This window comes from Vicia villosa, unplaced genomic scaffold (assembly GCF_029867415.1).
Source record: "Vicia villosa cultivar HV-30 ecotype Madison, WI unplaced genomic scaffold, Vvil1.0 ctg.000146F_1_1, whole genome shotgun sequence".
NCBI lineage: Eukaryota > Viridiplantae > Streptophyta > Magnoliopsida > Fabales > Fabaceae > Vicia > Vicia villosa.
Genome location: NW_026705038.1, coordinates 1,016,765 through 1,034,847, shown reverse-complemented (window position 1 = coordinate 1,034,847; position 18,083 = coordinate 1,016,765). Strand labels below are relative to the sequence as shown.

General features: G+C 32.8%; 1 protein-coding gene, 1 long non-coding RNA gene and 1 pseudogene across 2 annotated transcripts; 1 reads left to right on the top strand and 2 right to left on the bottom strand.

Annotated features, from left to right (window-relative positions):
• Window positions 1–4,617: 4,617 nt before the first annotated feature.
• On the top strand, window positions 4,618–10,367 carry LOC131624644 (ent-kaurene synthase 5, chloroplastic-like; annotated as a pseudogene).
• On the bottom strand, window positions 7,459–8,167 carry LOC131624629 (uncharacterized). The gene is made up of 3 exons (XR_009290633.1): window positions 8,089–8,167; window positions 7,839–7,879; window positions 7,459–7,590 (listed from the first exon to the last, which is right to left on the bottom strand). It is a non-coding gene; the product is annotated as an uncharacterized LOC131624629 (long non-coding RNA).
• A 574-nt stretch (window positions 10,368–10,941) lies between the features above and the next one.
• Window positions 10,942–13,964, bottom strand: LOC131624628 (uncharacterized). Its single transcript, XM_058895573.1, has 2 exons — window positions 13,837–13,964; window positions 10,942–11,856 (listed from the first exon to the last, which is right to left on the bottom strand). Exon 2 carries the CDS (start codon window positions 11,775–11,777, stop codon window positions 11,127–11,129), a length of 651 nt encoding a protein of 216 aa, XP_058751556.1. The 5' UTR covers window positions 11,778–11,856; window positions 13,837–13,964; the 3' UTR covers window positions 10,942–11,126.
• Window positions 13,965–18,083: the final 4,119 nt, after the last annotated feature.

Genomic DNA, 18,083 nt, shown 5'->3' with positions numbered 1-18,083 from the left:
ATCTGAAAAAGTTTGATTTTAAGGCACAAAAGTGCTTTCTACTTGGATACTCTGAACGTTCAAAAGGTTATAGATTATACAATTCAGAAACTCTTATTTTTGAAGAATCAATCAATGTTAGATTTGATGATAAGCTTGGCCATCAAAAGCCAAAGCAAGTTGAAAATTTTGCAGATATGGAAATTCAACTTACACATACTGAAGACTCAGAAGCAAAAGACAATTCAGAAGATCCTCAAATTATAACATCTATGGAGAACCTGAGAAACTCTAAGGAACACTCACATAAAAGATCTTTTAGGAGCTACAAAGATGTACCAAGATTTGAAGATTTTGTTTTGGTGGCTTGGAATGAAGCGTGACATAGCTCAGTTTGTGTATGCATGTTTGACTTGTCAGAAGTCGAAAGTTGAACATCAGAAGCCTGCGGGATTAATGCAACCGTTAGAAGTTTCAGAATGGAAATGAGATAGCATTTCTATGGATTTTGTGACGGGTTTACCGAACACCGTAAGAGGTCATGATTCGATTTGGGTGATTGTTGATAGGCTTACGAAGTCAGCTCATTTTGTACCTATTAACATCACGTATCCAGTTTCTAAGTTGGCGGAGATTTATGTATGTGTGATTATTAAGCTGCATTGTGTTCCTCTGTGCATTGTTTCGGATAGAGATCTGAGGTTCACTTCAGATTTTTAGAAGAGTTTGCAAGAGGCATTGGGTTCTAAGTTGAGGTTAAGTTCGGTGTATCATCCTCAGACAGATGGTCAGGCGGAGAGGACTATTCAGTCATTGGAAGATTTGTTGAGAGCTTGTGTTATTAAGCAGGGAGGTACATGGGATAATTATCTTCCATTTATCGAGTTCACTTACAACAATAGTTACCATTCTAGTATTGGAATGGCGCCTTCTCAAGCATATTATGGTCGGAGATGTAGGACACTGTTGTGTTGGCATGAATCTGGTGAGAGTGTAGTACTTGGACCAAAGATTGTTCGAGAGACTACTTAGAATGTTAAGTTGATTCGTGAGAAGAGTTATCATGACAAGAGAAGGAAAGATTTGGAATTTTAGGTTGGTGATCATGTATTTTTGAGAGTGACACCGGTGACCGGTGTAGGGAGGGTCTTGAAGTCTAAGAAGCTCACTCCTCGTTTTATTGGACCGTGTCAGATTTCAGAGAAGGTTGGAAATGTGGCGTATAGAGTGGCATTACCGCCGAATCTTTCGAATTTGCATGACGTATTTCATGTATCGCAACTTCGGAAGTATATTTCTAATCCTTCGCATGTGATCCATATGGATGATGTTCAAGTACGGGATAATCTCACGGTGGAGACTATGCCGATAAGGATTAAGGATCCCAAGATCAAGACGCTTAGATGCAAAGAGATTGCCTTGGTGAAGGTAGTTTGGTCGGGAGCTACTGAAGAGAGTTTGACGTGGGAGTTGGAGAGCAAGATGCGAGAGTCGTATCCTGAGTTATTTGATTGAGGTAATTTTTGAGGACGAAAATATTCTAAATGAGGGAGAGTTGTAACGACCGTTTTTCTTTTGATTATTTATTTAATTGTGTGTTATGTGATTTATTTAATTGATTATGTGGTAATTATGTGTCTAAGTGGTTTTATGTTATTTTATTAGGAATTAATAGTAAATAGCATATGATAGTAAGTGTATTAAGTTATTGGACCTAAGTTGGTATTAGTAATTGAGAGGTGCTAAATAGAGCCCATTAGTAATTTGATGTTTAGTGAAGGCTTAACAAACCAAGAGTTTTAGAGAATTAGAGAATTAGAACTCATTTGGTGAAAATTGGGAAAAGAAGAGAAAGAAGAGAAGAGGAGAACCCAAGATTGGAGCTAGAGTTGTCTTCAATCCAAAACCTAAGGTAAGAGTGGAGTTCTTTCATGCTAAAGTGATGTACGATGATGTTTAGGGTGGGTTAGATTATATGTAGAAATCATGGATTGAATGTTGTAGAAATTTAGGGTTCTTGATGAATTTGCATGAATTTTTGGTTGAAAACATGTTTTGATTGATGATTGATGATGAATGATGTTAGATGTTGTGATTATATGTGTCTAATTTCTGTTTGGAATAAGTTTTGGATGGTGGGTATGTGATTTCGCAGTTCTGTGTTTGTTGTTATTTTTTTGCAGAATCGCTCGTCCGCTAAGCGGACTCGAGGCCGCTAAGCGGATGCTGTTTGTTTTTGAAAAATTAAAAGAGCTTGCTAAGCGGAGCTCAGACTTTGGTTCGCTTCTATTTTTAGTTTGTAGAAGCGCACTTCAAGCGGGCTAGTGGAAAATTTTGTTTCCATAAGCGCGATGGAGAGTCGCTCAACGGACCCTATTATGCAAAACTTGTTCAAACTTTAACATGATGTATCTTTTGATCCGTAACTCCTTTTTAAGTTCCGTTTGAACCTCCGTGAAGCTTTAATTGATGTCTTTCTAACGAGTATTATTTGAAAATCTTTGGAAACCTTTTTGAATATTTTCTTGGATTGTATTGTTGGATGTTGTAATTGTTGTTGTGAAGTGAAACATTGTTGTATGATGATACAACACAACGACGTGATTGTGAAGTGATGAATTACTATAAAAGTAATGGTGCTTAGTCGATGTTGTGACGTGTTGTAAATGTGTGTTTTATGGATGTACATCATTGTGTCGCATCCATTGCATAATTGTCTTTTAGCCTGAAAATGACAACGACTATTAGCCGGAAAGATGGTAACGACTATTAGCCTGAAAGATGGCAACAACTATTAGCCTGAAAATGGCAACGAAGATGGCCCAAGTGGCAATGTTTGAGATGGGAGTTTTACTCCAAATAGTACCACATGCATTTGCATAAGTCGAGTCGCATTTGAATTGCATTTAAGTTGCATCGATTTGTGTTTGAATTGTTGAGATGATGAGATGTTTTAATGTGACGTGATTATGAGATATTACTGTGATGCATTGATATTATAATTGTGAATTGAGTATGTTGTCATGATTGATTATTGACATTGTTGCCGTTTTGTAAGTTGTTTATTGATGATAATTGTTGTAAGATGTTATGTGATGAGAAATGGTGATATATGTATGATCTTTACCATGCTTTGAATATTATTATACGTTTCTTTATAATGAATGATATCCCACCCTTTCTGTTTGAATGTTACCCTTTGTTGGTAACGTGCAGGTAACGACGTGGAGTAGCCGTTTACCTATTAGCTCGAGTCGGTGTGTCTATGCTCTGATACGTGACACTCGGGGGGAACGTTTATTTGTTTTGTTTATGTCGTGATGCCTTGTGGGATTTTGTTATCGTTTTCTTTATATTGAGCCATGTTGGATATTGTTGCCATATTGGCAAAGATGTTATGATTTGGATTATGATGTTAACTGATTTCCGCGATTATGAACTATTTGGATTGAAAGTTTAATGAAGTATGATTCCTCCATTATATGTGTTATGTATAGAGCATGATTTGTGATTTGTTTAAGATGATAATTGTGACGCCTCGAATCAAGATGTTTGTTTTGAGATTTTGTACTCTGATTTTCCTATTAATTTGCGAGGTAGATTTGGGGTGTTACATCACAACATAAAATTTGAAAATTTTAATTCCCACCATAGTACGTTACAGGTTTCAATGTTTTTTGTCTTTATTTAGATGTTGCGACGTGGCTTATACGTCACAACTTTTTATTTTAAATAAATATTCTCTGACTCCCCATGTGATAACGTGATTTTGATTTGTATTAAAATAATATAGTGACGTGTATACCACGTCGCAACAGCACTTTTTCTGTCACATGCTACCCACGTGACAAAATCACGTTGCTGGGGGAGTATATTTCTTGTAGTGATTTTTATATAACGTTAATTTTGATGTAATTCATTGACAAAGTAAATCATTATAGATTAATCTTAAACTTTATAAATATGATTTATATGATAGTATGTTTCAATCCAACGATTAATTTTGAAAAATATTTATTCGAAATAAAGTTAAGAGCAAGTGTAACTCTTCGAATGTGATATATATATATATATATATATATATATATATATATATATATATATATATATATATATATATATATATATATATATATATATATATATATGGTTGGTGTATCATTCTCTTGTCTGTTTCTATTTTTTCTGTAAAATGATTATTTGACACCTGTCATGATCCAAAATCAAAAAAGTGTTATTAATTGAAGTTCTAACTATTGATTCCATAGTGTCTCACTATCATCATGTCTCTTTCATGCTTCATCCCTCCTCTCTCTTGCACTTCTTCAACTTCAGGTCTCTCTTCTTCACTTTTTCTTTGAATTTTCGGTATTTTTTTCTGTCGTTGTGCTTTGGTAGTAATTTTCAAATTTTGCTACATTATATGCTGAATGGCCATGCAATTTTTTTTTCATTTCTTGTTTTAAGAGTTTGGTGAAGCTGCTACATTGAACTATTACTGGGAAATTTTTTATGCTTACAGTGTTAAATTCTATGTTGAAACTATTACTGGGAAACTTTTGGTGTTTACAGTGTTAAATTCTATGTAGCACCAGCACCGACATTTCTAGCTCCTAAGTCCGAATTGAGATATTTATATGAAACATGCATTTTTGTTTATATGAAAGGTCTGATAGTTGTTTTGTTCCTAAAAGATTCTTCTATGATTACGTCAACCGTTAAGAAGAATATGAACACTACTACAGCTTTGGTATGACTGACATATTCTTAAGTTTATTATAATATATTTTTTTCGGTAAGAATTAGTGAAGGAAGTAAGGAAATAAATTGAGTTTATTGTTTGTAGTGTTTGGAAGACACTAAAGAAAGAATCAAGAACATGTTCAATAAGGTTGAGCTTTCAATTTCTTCATATGATACTGCTTTTGTGGCAATGATTCCTTCTTCAACGTCGCCGCACACCCCCTTTTTCCCTCAATGTTTGAATTGGTTGTTGGATAATCAACTTGTGGATGGCTCTTGGGGTCTTCCTGATCGACATCCATTGTTGATGAATGATGCTCTCTTGTCTACCTTAGCATCTATCCTTGCATTAAAGCAATAGGGTATTGGTGAAGATAAGCTGAATAAGGGTACTTTACTCTTCTCCATGCTATTGTTCTCAGTACATCGATTAGTATCAGAGCCAAAGTTCTTATTTTATAATATCTAAAAATACAATTTATTCTCAGATGAATTAATATAAAATAGGGTTAAATATGTTCGTAGTCCCTATAAATATCTCAACTTTCGCTTTTAGTCCCTCTAAAATTTTCCTTCAAACAATGATTCTTGTTTTTTCATATGTTATAGAAATGCGTTTTGTTAACATATTTTTGCAAGGACTTCATTTTATTGAGTCAAACTTTACTTCAATCAATGATGACAAGCAACACCATCCCATAGGATTTGATATGCTTTTTCCTTCTTTGGTTGAATATGCACACACTTTGGGCATTAATCTTCCAATTCGAGCAACATGTTTGGAAGCAATGATCCAAAAGAGAGACAAAGAGCTCCAAAGGTAGTATTTTCTGAAGCAGGATTCTTCTGGTTACCAATTGTATGTTGATAAACTTCGTATTTATGTTGATAATGAGGTAGTTTATTATCTCAATCTTTAATTAAATATAACTGCATATATACAGTATTACAAATTTACAATGCACCTTGAAAACTGCAATGTTTTTGCACCTTAGGTCAATGATGTTCTTAAGTTTCCACATCATGCGAATTTGGAGCATATATTAAACAAGAGATCGGTGGAGCATTATAATGTGAACGGAAACAAGGATTTAAAAACATCATACAGGTACACCTCCACTAGAATGGTTTCCCATCTCATGTTTCGGTTTTTTCATACCTCTCTTTGTTGTAGTCAAATTCTTGATTATTTGTCTGACACAGATCCTGCAATCAGGGTCGGCCCAACATATATAATTGGAGGCCTAAGGCTAAATTTTTAAGTAATTTTTTTTATTTAAAAGTATAATTTTTATAATTAATGATAATTTTTATTGTGTATAAACAATAATACAATATTAATAATTTTCAAAATTAAAATAGAGATAAATATAATACTCTAACTTTGCAAAATTGTTTTACACAATCATTTAATAGGATTTTATCATTCAACCATATTATTTTAGTATTTTTAAAATAAAATTTTAAAATATTTTATACTATCGATATTATATATATATATATATATATATATATATATATATATATATATATATATATATATATATATATATATATATATATATATATATATATATATATTAATTATAATGATTATATATTGCAGAGAAATTACGGAAGTTATTTGTAAATATTTCTTCACATGTTAAAAAAGGAAAATTTATTAGTTATTCTATTTTTAATCTCTTTTATTTTCCTGCACCAAAAAGTGATAATTTTCTTTTGATTGGGAGTTAAAAAAATAAATTAAAAAAATCTTGAAATTAAAATTTCATTTTACAATAAGTCTCAACTATTGAAATCAAAGATGTCACATAAGGGTCCGTCATGTTAAGACCTTCATTGCTTCCTTCACCGGCCACCGTATTTGAATATTTGAACGGAAGTATGCTATTTGTCTGAGCGTGCAGATAAGAAGTAGCGGAGGCAACAATATTATAATTAGTCATGGCACTTATCCTATATCCACCGTTATTTGACTGCTATTCTTCTTCTGGCTTCTCTAAGCTTTCAACTTCTTGAGGATTTTTCTCAGGTTTTGCTGCCGATTCCTTTTTCTCTAGCGATGAAGTTACAAAAACAGACCGTATTGTTTTAAGAGTTTCCCTGGCTAAATTATCAAATAAAAAAAATAAATTAGTTTTGATTTTGTGGAGAGTTTAAACTAATTTCTGAATCCAAAACCATATATATTCTTCTCTATAATCCAAAACAATGTAAAACCCTTACTAATAGAGGTTGCAATTATGCTCCAACCCTTGATATTGCAGCAAAATATGGGCAAAAGCGCCTAATGCAGTCGCAACGGACGCAAAGACCTCTCAAATGCCACCACATAGTGTGCTTCTTAAAGATAGAGAGATAACAATCACCCATTTATAAAAATTATTATGAATGTTGCTCACTCAAATGAAATTTTAATTTACAAAGAAACTAAGGAAGGACCAGTATAAAAAACAACACGTTATACTAAGATCCGTCGGAATTCGTTTCAGATTCAAAAGATAAATGAGAGAACATAAACCTTTGATGAAGAGTGATGAATAGTAATTAAAAAATAGAAAAACTAAAAAAAAAATGAGTTAGTTATTAAAACATGAAAAATAAATAAATATTTTTAAAAAAACTTTACTCCACTTATAATGAATGAGGTGATGAAGAACATGATGAGAAACCAAACATTATAATAAGCAATATTTCAAATCAAAGTATTATAATAAATTTGTTATTATAAACAAAATTGTAGTATATGAAAGGAACAACCTTTAACACACCTTTCATATAGACTCATATAAACTGAAAAATGAGAGGAACAACGTTTAACGACCTTTCCATTATTTTCCCAACTTCAAATCTAAGACATACTTGCTGCAAAATAAGAGCAAAAAATTAGATCCACAACATATCTTACATTAACCACAACAATAAAACATCAACAAACACAAATCTGAAACAGAAAAAACGAAGAGATTGATTTGGGACTTTCATCGAACACGATGTAGGCAAGGTGCAAATTTTATATTTTGAAAGCATGTTAATAACAGAAAAAACTCTCACAACAACAAATAACACCATACAAATGAAATAGAAGCAAAAGAAAGAAGAAGAATACGAACAAAAATCAAAAGGGAAGAGGAGATCCGCATTTGATCGAAACCTGCAATAACAACAACAAATATAATCAACAACATAATCATCGGTTTGTAATAGATCTAAGTAGAGAATGATAAATTATCATTTTTGTTGAAGAAAGGAAAGAGAGAAAAAAGAAGAAGAATAAGAGAGAGGAAGCAGAAGAGAGAAAAAGGGGAGAGGAAGAGAGAGGTAGAGGAACAAATAAGAAAGAAGAAGAGGAAGAGAGAGAACCTGCAGAAGAAGTGACTGGAGCATGAAAAGTGGAAGAAGTGATGGGAGCATATAAAGTGGTTCAGTAAAAGATTTTAGGTGATTCTATCAGAAAGTTAAATGATATAATTGTTTATTTTTTTGCAATCCATAAGCTTTGCAACCAAATGAAGAAAAGACAATTGAAAGAAGCTCAGACCATCCACGTGGCTAGATATATGAGCAGCCGGGCAAAAAGGGAATTTCCAGAACATTCAACTTTCTTATATTGTAGATAATAAAATATTATCAATAAGTATCGAACAGAATAACATTGATATTAAGGCAAAGCTTTCTACCGCTACGCCACTTGGGATTATGTCTAGCATTTTGGTTCATTTATATATTATTTTAAAACGGAGGCCTATTATTTTAGCATTTGAGGCCAAAATAAAGGCCCAAAATTATGAGGCCTAAAGCCCTTGCCTTACTAGCCTTATGCTTGGGCCGGGCCTGCCTGCAATCTTGCAAACCAAGAAATTCTGAAGCTAGCTGTTGGTTGCAAACCAAGAAATTCTGAAGCTAGCTGTTGGAGACTTCAATCTCTGCCAATCAATACACATCAAAGAGTTGAAACAACTTTCAAGGTATATCTTTCGTTTGAGTCTTTCTAAAATTTCATATGAATATATGTCTCCTTATAAGAAGAGCTTCAATATTGAATTAGCTTTTAATGCCAAAATAATCTAGTCCAAAAGCAGCTGTAACATATGATTTGCTTTCTAGAAAATTTATCCAAAAGGATCATGCATTTCCTCAAGCTAGATATAACTAGTCTCTATATATGCAGGTGGGTTGTTGAAAGCAAACTAGACAAACTAGAATTTGCGAGGCAGAAACTGGCATATTGTTACTTCTCCGGTGCAGCCACTTCTTTTTCACCTGAACTTTCTGATGCTCGCATATCTTGGGCCAAAAACAGGGGGTGCTCACAACAGTTGTTGATGATTTCTTTGATGTCGGGAGTTCTAAAGAAGAGAAACTGAACCTTATTCAGCTAGTTGACAAGTATATTCGTATTCTTAATTAAAACTGTGGCATCTCTTGATTTCCTTTCGAATTCTTTCTCAAAATTTTCGGAACAATTAGTAATATTGTGGTTATGAAACTGCAGGTGGGATGTAGATGTCAGTACTGCTTGTTGTTCCGAGGCGGTTAAGATAATATTTCCTGCAGTTCGTAACACAATTTGTGAGATTGGAGAAAAATCTGTTGAGCGGCAAGGACGCAATGTGAAAGACAATGTTATCAAGATTGTGAGACGTCTCTTCATCTTTCTGCCTACATTTTTCTACTAATGTTATTTTGTTTCCCTGTTTCCAAGATTTTCCTTAATGGATTGACTTTGTTTGCTTTGCAGTGGTTGGATTTGATGCGGTCTATGTATACAGAAGCTGAGTGGTTGAGAACCAAGGCCACTCCAACAATGGATGATTATATGCAAAATGCATATGTATCATTCGCATTATGACCAATTGTTCTTCCAGCCCTCTATCTTGTTGGACCTAAGCTTTCAAATGATGCTGCTGTAAATCAGGAATTGAATCATCTTTACAAGACCATGAGCACCTGCGGGCGTCTTCTCAACGATATTTAAGGTTTTAAGGTAATATAGTTCAGTTCATTCCTTCTCTTTCCATGACGTGTCAGCTTTGAGGTAAGAGTTCGGCTTGTTGAGTGTCCTACACGCGTCAGTATCCAACTAATGTTCAATTTATTTATTTTTCAAATTATTATCTGTGTTAATGTGTTAATGTCGGTGCCACAGTCTATGTTAGTGCTTCATAGGTGGTGACTAATATTTTCTGTGTATGCTTATGTTGTAGAGAGAATCTGAGGAAGGGAAACTGAATGCAGTGAGTTTGCATATGATTCATAGTAATGGAGATGTTACTTACGAAGACACCGTTGATAAGATGAAGGGTGTTATTGAGGATAAGAGAAGAGAACTCCTGAGATTAGTTTTGAAGGAAAAAGGAAGCTTAGTTCCAAGAGATTGCAAGGATTTGTTTTGGAAAATGATGAAAGTGTTGAACCTATTCTACATTAAGGATGATGGATTTACTTCAAATGAGATGCACTCTACTGTTAATGCAGTGCTTAAAGAACCAATCATTCTAAATGAATTGTTGGTAGATTCTAAAAGCAACACCCTCTCTCAAAAGCACTAGAGCTGCAATTGATTTTGACAAGGGAGAACAGAAAAAACAGTGACAGTGCAACTGAATAAGCAAAATCATATGATTAAATATTAGGTAAAAAAGGATGGGAAAAACCATATACTCTTTAAAATATTTGGGTTTACAAATTTGTTCCAAATTGAGAAAATCGGCCATCAAACTGCTATAGTGCTGCTATGCGCCGCTACAAAACCGCTACTTGCGGCCGCTGTCAATAGTGCTTCGCATGCCAAAAGCATAGCTGTGAGGGGTCGTTCCACCGCGCTATGCCCCTATAGTGCGCTATTGACAACCTAGCCAATGAGTTAAAGTATTTGCAAAAGAAATTCATAAAACTTTCAAAAGATTTTGAACATAAATATTTAGACAAAATGTTAAATCCCAGAGAAAGGTGCAAAAACCTAAGGATGAAAATAGTCATCTTACGGTTGACTAGCTTGCCTAAGATTGTTGATGAGTAAAATCAAAAGCTGTTAAACTTCCATTGATAGTTGGTGAACTCTCTAATGATCTTGCCAACTTAATGAAAGGCATTGAAAATTTGAACAAGCTCTTAAACATCGATAGATTTGTACAACAACAAAGATGTAGTCCATAAAACACTTGCTGGTATTAAGTAATGTCACTGAAATCGTATGCAAATCACTATAAGATGTATCAATATTACTTTTATTTCAACAGAGGGGTAATATTTCATAGCATCAGGAAATGATTGAAACATCGTAAACAACAATACTACAAATATTTGCAGTATCCTTAGTCAACATTACAAAATGTACTAAATCTCAGGTAACTTTTGAATATGAAGAAAAATATCTCTAAGAAACGCAATACATTACTTCACTCCATAACAACATTTGCACCAAGTGCTTTCAGTTTCTCTATTATCTGTTCCCCTTCTTCCTTTGAAACACCTTTCTTTATAACAGAAGGTGTTTTTTCCACTATATCCTTTGCCTCTTTCAAACCTAAATCCGTAAAGCCCCGAACCTCTTTGATGACTTTAATTTTGGAAGCTGCTTCATAGGACAACAGTTTCAATTCAAATACGGTTTTTTCTGGTTTTACCTCCTCTTTGACTGCTGTCGAGGCTTTTGCTGCCATTCCAGCCAAATTTGCAGACCCTGCTTTCAAATATCCCACATTAGGCATCTCCTTAATCCCCATTTTCTTCATTAGAACGAGACCCAATTCTGCAGCTTCGGCTAGCGTTAGAGATGCCACTTCATCAACAAGCCTGAAAACTCTCTCTGATGGAGGGCCGCGATTCTCATTGGGATCAAATGTGGCAGGATCGAAATCAGCCGGGAGACTTCTCTGATCAATTTCCACTTCCTCTACGTCCTCCTCCTCCTCTTTTCTTGCCGCTTGACCAAGGTTTCTTGAAAATACATTTAACTTCCTAGCATTCAAACCTACTTTGCGTCCATAAAGAGGTTTTCTATACAAACCATTGGGTAAACAGTGTCTTATTCTCAAAAGCAAACTCATTCTTGGCTTGTAAAGATCTCTCTGAATTGGCAAATCAGCTCACTCAACGTACATTGTGAGCTTAAATCCAGCACAAATCCTGGAAGATGCAACAGAACATTTGTTAAACTATTATCATAAAAGGCTAATTGAACTATTATATATTCCATATTGGGTCATGCTAACGAGTGCCCCAGGGGCACTCTTTAAGCATTCTAAATAAAGAAAATATTCTTTCAAAAGTTCACCATTTCAATTTTCGATGCATTAATTACGCATATTTCCAAGAAAAACTTACTTTTTAAAGCTATTAAAGAGTGCCCCTGGGGCACTTGTTAGCATTTCCCATATTTTATACATATTGAAATGAAAAAGAAAAAGCAGTATGAACACTACAAATTGAGGTATAAAGATTACCATAGTTTTCCAAAAATCATTGAGAACTATTCTTCTGTTAAAAAATAAAACTTATAATCACAAAAATAATATGCGAATCACAAAAAGCTTCACTGTCCCAACACAAGTAGATAAATTGGTCGGCAAGCGCAGAAGGCCACCAGATGAGTTGCAAGTAGGAAGTCTAGGGTTCAAACACTCAACCAACATAACCACTAACTATCATATATTTTCCTATCAATAAATAAAAACATAAAGCTTCTCGGTCTCTAAATGATTCAAAAAATTATTATAAAGCTATGTTGTTAATCCAGGATATTGTTGCATAGCAGCGACCCCCTAAAATGCTATAGAAGTATAACGGTATAGCCGCTATTGCAAAGACTACAAACTAGTGTACAAAGTAAACATAATTGCTCAAACATAGACTAATTCACAAAATTCAAGAGATCATCATACTTAGTTAAAAAAAAACCTCAAGCATATAATAATTAAAGTTAGGCAGAGAGGAAGAATAAAACAGAACTGAATTAAAAGTAAAAAGAAGAGCAAAATCATTATTCTTGAGCAAGAAAGAAGATAGCATTACTCTTCAAGGAGTTTGGATTGAAATTTATACCCTTAAATAAAAGGCAAGTTAAAAAAAAGTTTGAGGAACTTATCCCAAAATTCTAATAGCAAGCGCAATAGCAGTTTGGGGCTGCAATTAGCCGCCACTATAACCTCTATTGTTGATAGCAGCTCGCGAACCAATAGCATCACGTTGAACCCTACTACACTATTCTGTTATAGCACTGCGATTGCATAATATAGACAACATGGAGGAACGCTAGTCTAAACTCTCGAGGGTCACACTCTAACATACAGACCATTTAGTGGTATATATCTGCTAGACTAGAGACATTAAGTAAAGAATATTTCCTTGCTACCAAGCAAATTGAACATAACCAAAGAGATTTGGATCCGAAATTGTGAACACTATGCAATTTGGAACTCCAAACTTACGAAAAAGAAAATTCTTTCCTCAAAAAGAACCACGTCTGTCAAAATTCTCCTTCCGCCATGCAAAGTTTTGGAGCGGTGTTGAGACGTAACACATAACACTAAATGACAATATGACTTGTCAACATTGTTGACACAGTCATGCGGAACATTTTGATAATTTCTCTATCGCAGGTTTGCAAATTTCAAAGAGCATTTTTCCATAATCTATAAAATTTAACGGAGCATTGACAGTTTTGTAAATTGAATGTAGCATTATGCCCCTGTAGCACCGACACCTCCGAAAAAATATGTCTGTGTCATTGGCCGAATTCCACAGATACACTTGTGATTATATTGAATTTATTCATTTTTTTCAAATTATTACCGATGTCCGTGCTTAATAGGTAATATAATGCCTAAATAACTTTTAAACTTTAGCAGGAAATGAGGTATGGATTTGGAATAGCAACCAAAATAAAACCTCCTCCAGACATTTACAAACATTCTTACTCGAATTTCACTACAATAAAATCAGTATGCCAAAAATGATCCATTTGTTAATACTACAGTTAAAACCATATAACCTTGATTCCTATGCTATTAATCGCGTTGCTTTAGCGCACAATCATGGAATCGCGTTCTCGCGATGTAACAATAGAGGAGAACGGAAATTCGAGTTAGAAAGAGAGGGAAGGAATACCTGGACGAACGTTCACGCTGTTTAGGGCGGCCGACGACGACGAACTCCGGCAGCGTTTTCTGGCGAATTGAGTTCAGTGTGAAATGCAGTGTCGTTTTGATGGAGATGTTGAGTTTCGTTGAGTAGGGTTTTGATTAATTAATTAATTAATTTTTAAAATTTGTTTTTCTTTTTTTGTGAATGATTATGGGCTTTTTTAAAGATTGAGGGGCTTGGGATTAGGATCTTGTCTATTTTTCATTTAAGTTTTTCTAGTTACACTACTGATTTCCTTATTACACCCTATGTCAGCCAGATAATATATAATAATTAAATATTGAAACATCTCCAATGGTAGTATTTTCCTTTGAGTTCTCCACCCAGATATTAATATAATAATTAAATATTGAAATAATTTGCCATGTCATAGTAGAGTTGCATTGCAATGCAACTAGTAAAATATTGTGGTACCCAATCAAATTATTTTATGAGGTAAAGTTGTGGGACCCATTAGAATTACATCAATAAAATAAAAATTAAATAAATTATTTTGAGATGATATGGCTGGTGGGACCCATAAAAAACTCAAAAATGGGTTGCACCATTGGAGATGGTCTTACTAATTTGTTAAATAAACAACTTAATCATAATTTTAATATTTTAATATTTTTTTTGAATATATGTTAATTTTTTATATTATATAAAATGACAAAAGGATTTTTTTTTTTGAATTATACTAAGTTTGAAAATTTGTTTACTAATATTTAGATTGAAGGAGGATTTAAATGAGAGGTTGGAGATTTGGAGATGAGTTTTACAAATGTATGACTTTTGAATAAGTAGAAGTAAGATGAAGAATATGGAATTGTGAGTTCAGTAAAAGGAGAAACGTTTCTAACATAGATGTGAAAGTTGGAGACCATATCATCCTATAAGTCACGCACTTTAAATATTTTGGGTCTGTAATACGAAATGATGGAGAAATAGAAGGGGGTGTAAATTATCGAATTTAAGCTGGATGGCGGAAATGGAGGAGGGCTTCGGGGACTTTATGTGACACAAAGATACTGCTCAAGTTGAAGGAAATATTTTATCGTACTGCAGTAAGATCTATGATGTTGTACAATACGTAATGTTGCGCGGTTAATAATCAGCACGAGAATAAAGTAAGTGTAGCATAGAGGAGGAAGTTGTGTTGGATGTTTGGTAAGACTAGTCAGAATGAAATTAGAAGTGACAATTTAAGAGACATTATAGGAGTAACAATTATATTAGAAAAGATGATATAGAAAATAAACTTAAGTGCTTTGGGAACTTAGGGAAAAAATTTGTAGATTATATGATAAAGAAAGTGTATCAGATGGAGAAGATTCAAACAACTAAAGGTAAAGGAAGGTCTAAAAAGTTATAAGAGAAATTATTAAAAAAAGATCTTGAGATTAACGATTTGGATATAAATATGATTCTTGATAGAACTTTATGGTAAGAGTTGATTCATGTTGTCAATTCCATTTAGTGTGATAAGGTTTGACGGTGGTTGTTGTTTTTATAAATTGAGTTTAATCGTTAAACACTAACATTATAAAAAGTGTTATATCAATGCATTATAATCATTTCATAAATGATGTATTTTATATGTGATTATAATAAAAAAATTTAATGACTATAGTTAATTGACAACATAAAATATCTTTTGTTTTGGACCGATTACAAGTCCAATAGGTCCAATTTTCTCTCATTGCATGAATATCACTGCATGAACAGTAACAGGTACGATTCAATCCATAATTCACTCTATCTCCTTTTATTCACAAAGAGACTTAGATGTTGGAGAGTAACCTTGTAAGTTCAATCTACGTAACGACATTGGAGCAACTCATACCATCCCGTCGATATGCACCAATAATTTTAGTTTTCAAACTAAATATTTTTATTCTTACAAAAATTTTAATGACTATGATTAACCATACGTTTAAAATATTTTTAAAATATTTTTAAATTATTTATATATTTTTCTTATTTGGGACCAAACTAGGCTTTAAAGTCTCTTAAATATTCCAACTTAATGGATGCAAATTGGAGGGCAAGTACCCAACTATACCTTGAATGGGCCAAAAGTCATAAGCATTTATGGTTTGACCCACAAAACAAAAGATATAGAAAGTGACACAAATAGACCTTTATTCACTAGAAGATAATAACTCCTCCTACACTAAAGATGGACAATATATAAAAAATGAATAATCATTTTTTTTAAATATACGTATCTATGCTGATGGTCTATTCAAAAGTGATTCAAGGAGAGCTTAATTTTTTATGCATGTCATCTTCATTTTGTATCATATCATACTTCACAGTATCATGTTAAAAGCAGCAGCTTCTTTTGGAGAAGACAAAATGTTAACTAATTGTAATGTGTGGAGCTTATTAGAAGAATTTGTTCTGCTGATGCGACCCTTATGACTCGCAAGCAACAAATCAAAGTTTTTTTATTCCACTTGTATATTTTTTATTTTCTTTTTCTAATTCTTTAATAAATACACGTTGAGAAAATGAGTGATATACTGACAGCGTAAAATAATTTACACTGTTAATCAATTATAATCATGTATCTAGTTGCACCATCTTTTATTTTAATTTTTATTAATACATAACAGACTGTTTGTTTTCAATTGGATGATAGTTAAAACTATTTTACACTGTCAATGCAAATGTATTAAACTCATACACATTATATGCATTTTAGATATATTTATATGATTTTTATTGTCTACACTCTTATATAAGATAAACATTATTTTTACTATTTTTTACACACTTTTCGGAAATTTTATTTTTCTGTTTTTTACACTTCTTTAATTATGTAAAAAAATATACATTGTTATTTTTATAAGTAAAGTATTAAATTATTGTTAATTTTTTATATAAAAACACATTAAATATAAAATTATTCATATAATTTATATATCTTAAATTTCTTTTTTAAACTATAATATTTATAAATACTAATTCAGTAAAATATATTTGTGCATTCGATAATTTATCCATTTATATATTCGTAACTTAAAATTCATCATTTTAATATTGAATAACATATATCACACTACCATATGAACTCCTTTTTTTATTCCCACCACTTTAAGGGAGAAAATTTAAAAAAATGATAAATTTCTTTTTGTGATGGACGAATAAAGGATTTAGAAAAATGTGTTTGAGAGGCTAGTTGAGAATAATTTGTTGAGATCAAAATATATTTGATACATGTTTTAAAATGTGGCTTCTAAAGTGAGAGCTCCAATAAATCTCTCCTAAGTGGATCATTTGAAGAACAAATAAGAGTCATTAGATTAATTTAATATATCAATGCTATTATATACCGAACACACCAAATTAAACCTATTTTTCTTCTAGAGTCTTTTCCCTTCTTCATTTCTATGTTTTCAAGCCTGCATGCCCACCATCACAAAACCCATTTGTCTTCCTCGTCTATCATCACCTACTAATCTTCACTACAACATTGAATTAAACAAATTTAATTGAAACTTTTGAAGTCTATTTTTTCAATATGGCAATCACATAAAATAAAACAAGACGATAAATCAAAATTCCCTTATATATTTTTTTGGCAAAGGAAGTGAATGATAACAAAAGAAAGTAATGGAAATTGAATATAAGAAAATCTTAACCATAGAATTAAAGGTTTTGATGTCAAAATAAAATTTTAGTAGTGTCGAGAGCATTCAGAGTCCAGGTACTAAGACTGGTGTTTCAACTCTGCTGCTAAAGACATCTGCAACATAGAAAATTTTATCCTTAGGTACCCATATATTTTTCGGTCCTTTTTGGTTAGATTTTCCAAAATTCTGATTGAATTTTGATTTTAGAGAAGAGTTCACAGAATATGATTCACTAGTAGGGATGTCAACTTGCCTCCATTAGTAGGGATCCCCGTGGGGATTCCCCGTTTGGGGAACGGAGGTGGCGTAAATATCCCCTGCCCCGTGGAGTCCCCGCCCCGCCTAAAGTAACATAATGTCCTTAAGTTTATATAATTTTAAATTATTATGGAAGTTTATTTGTCATTTCATATAATTAATCTTATACACAAATTTAAAATATATATGTATTGTTAGTAAAAGAGTGAGATATAAATGATTATTTCAATTTTTTAGTTTGAAATTTTGGTGGTCATGACACTCTATATTATAGATTAAATATTGTTAAAATAATATATTTATCATAAAAGAATAATTTCTAAATTTCTTGTG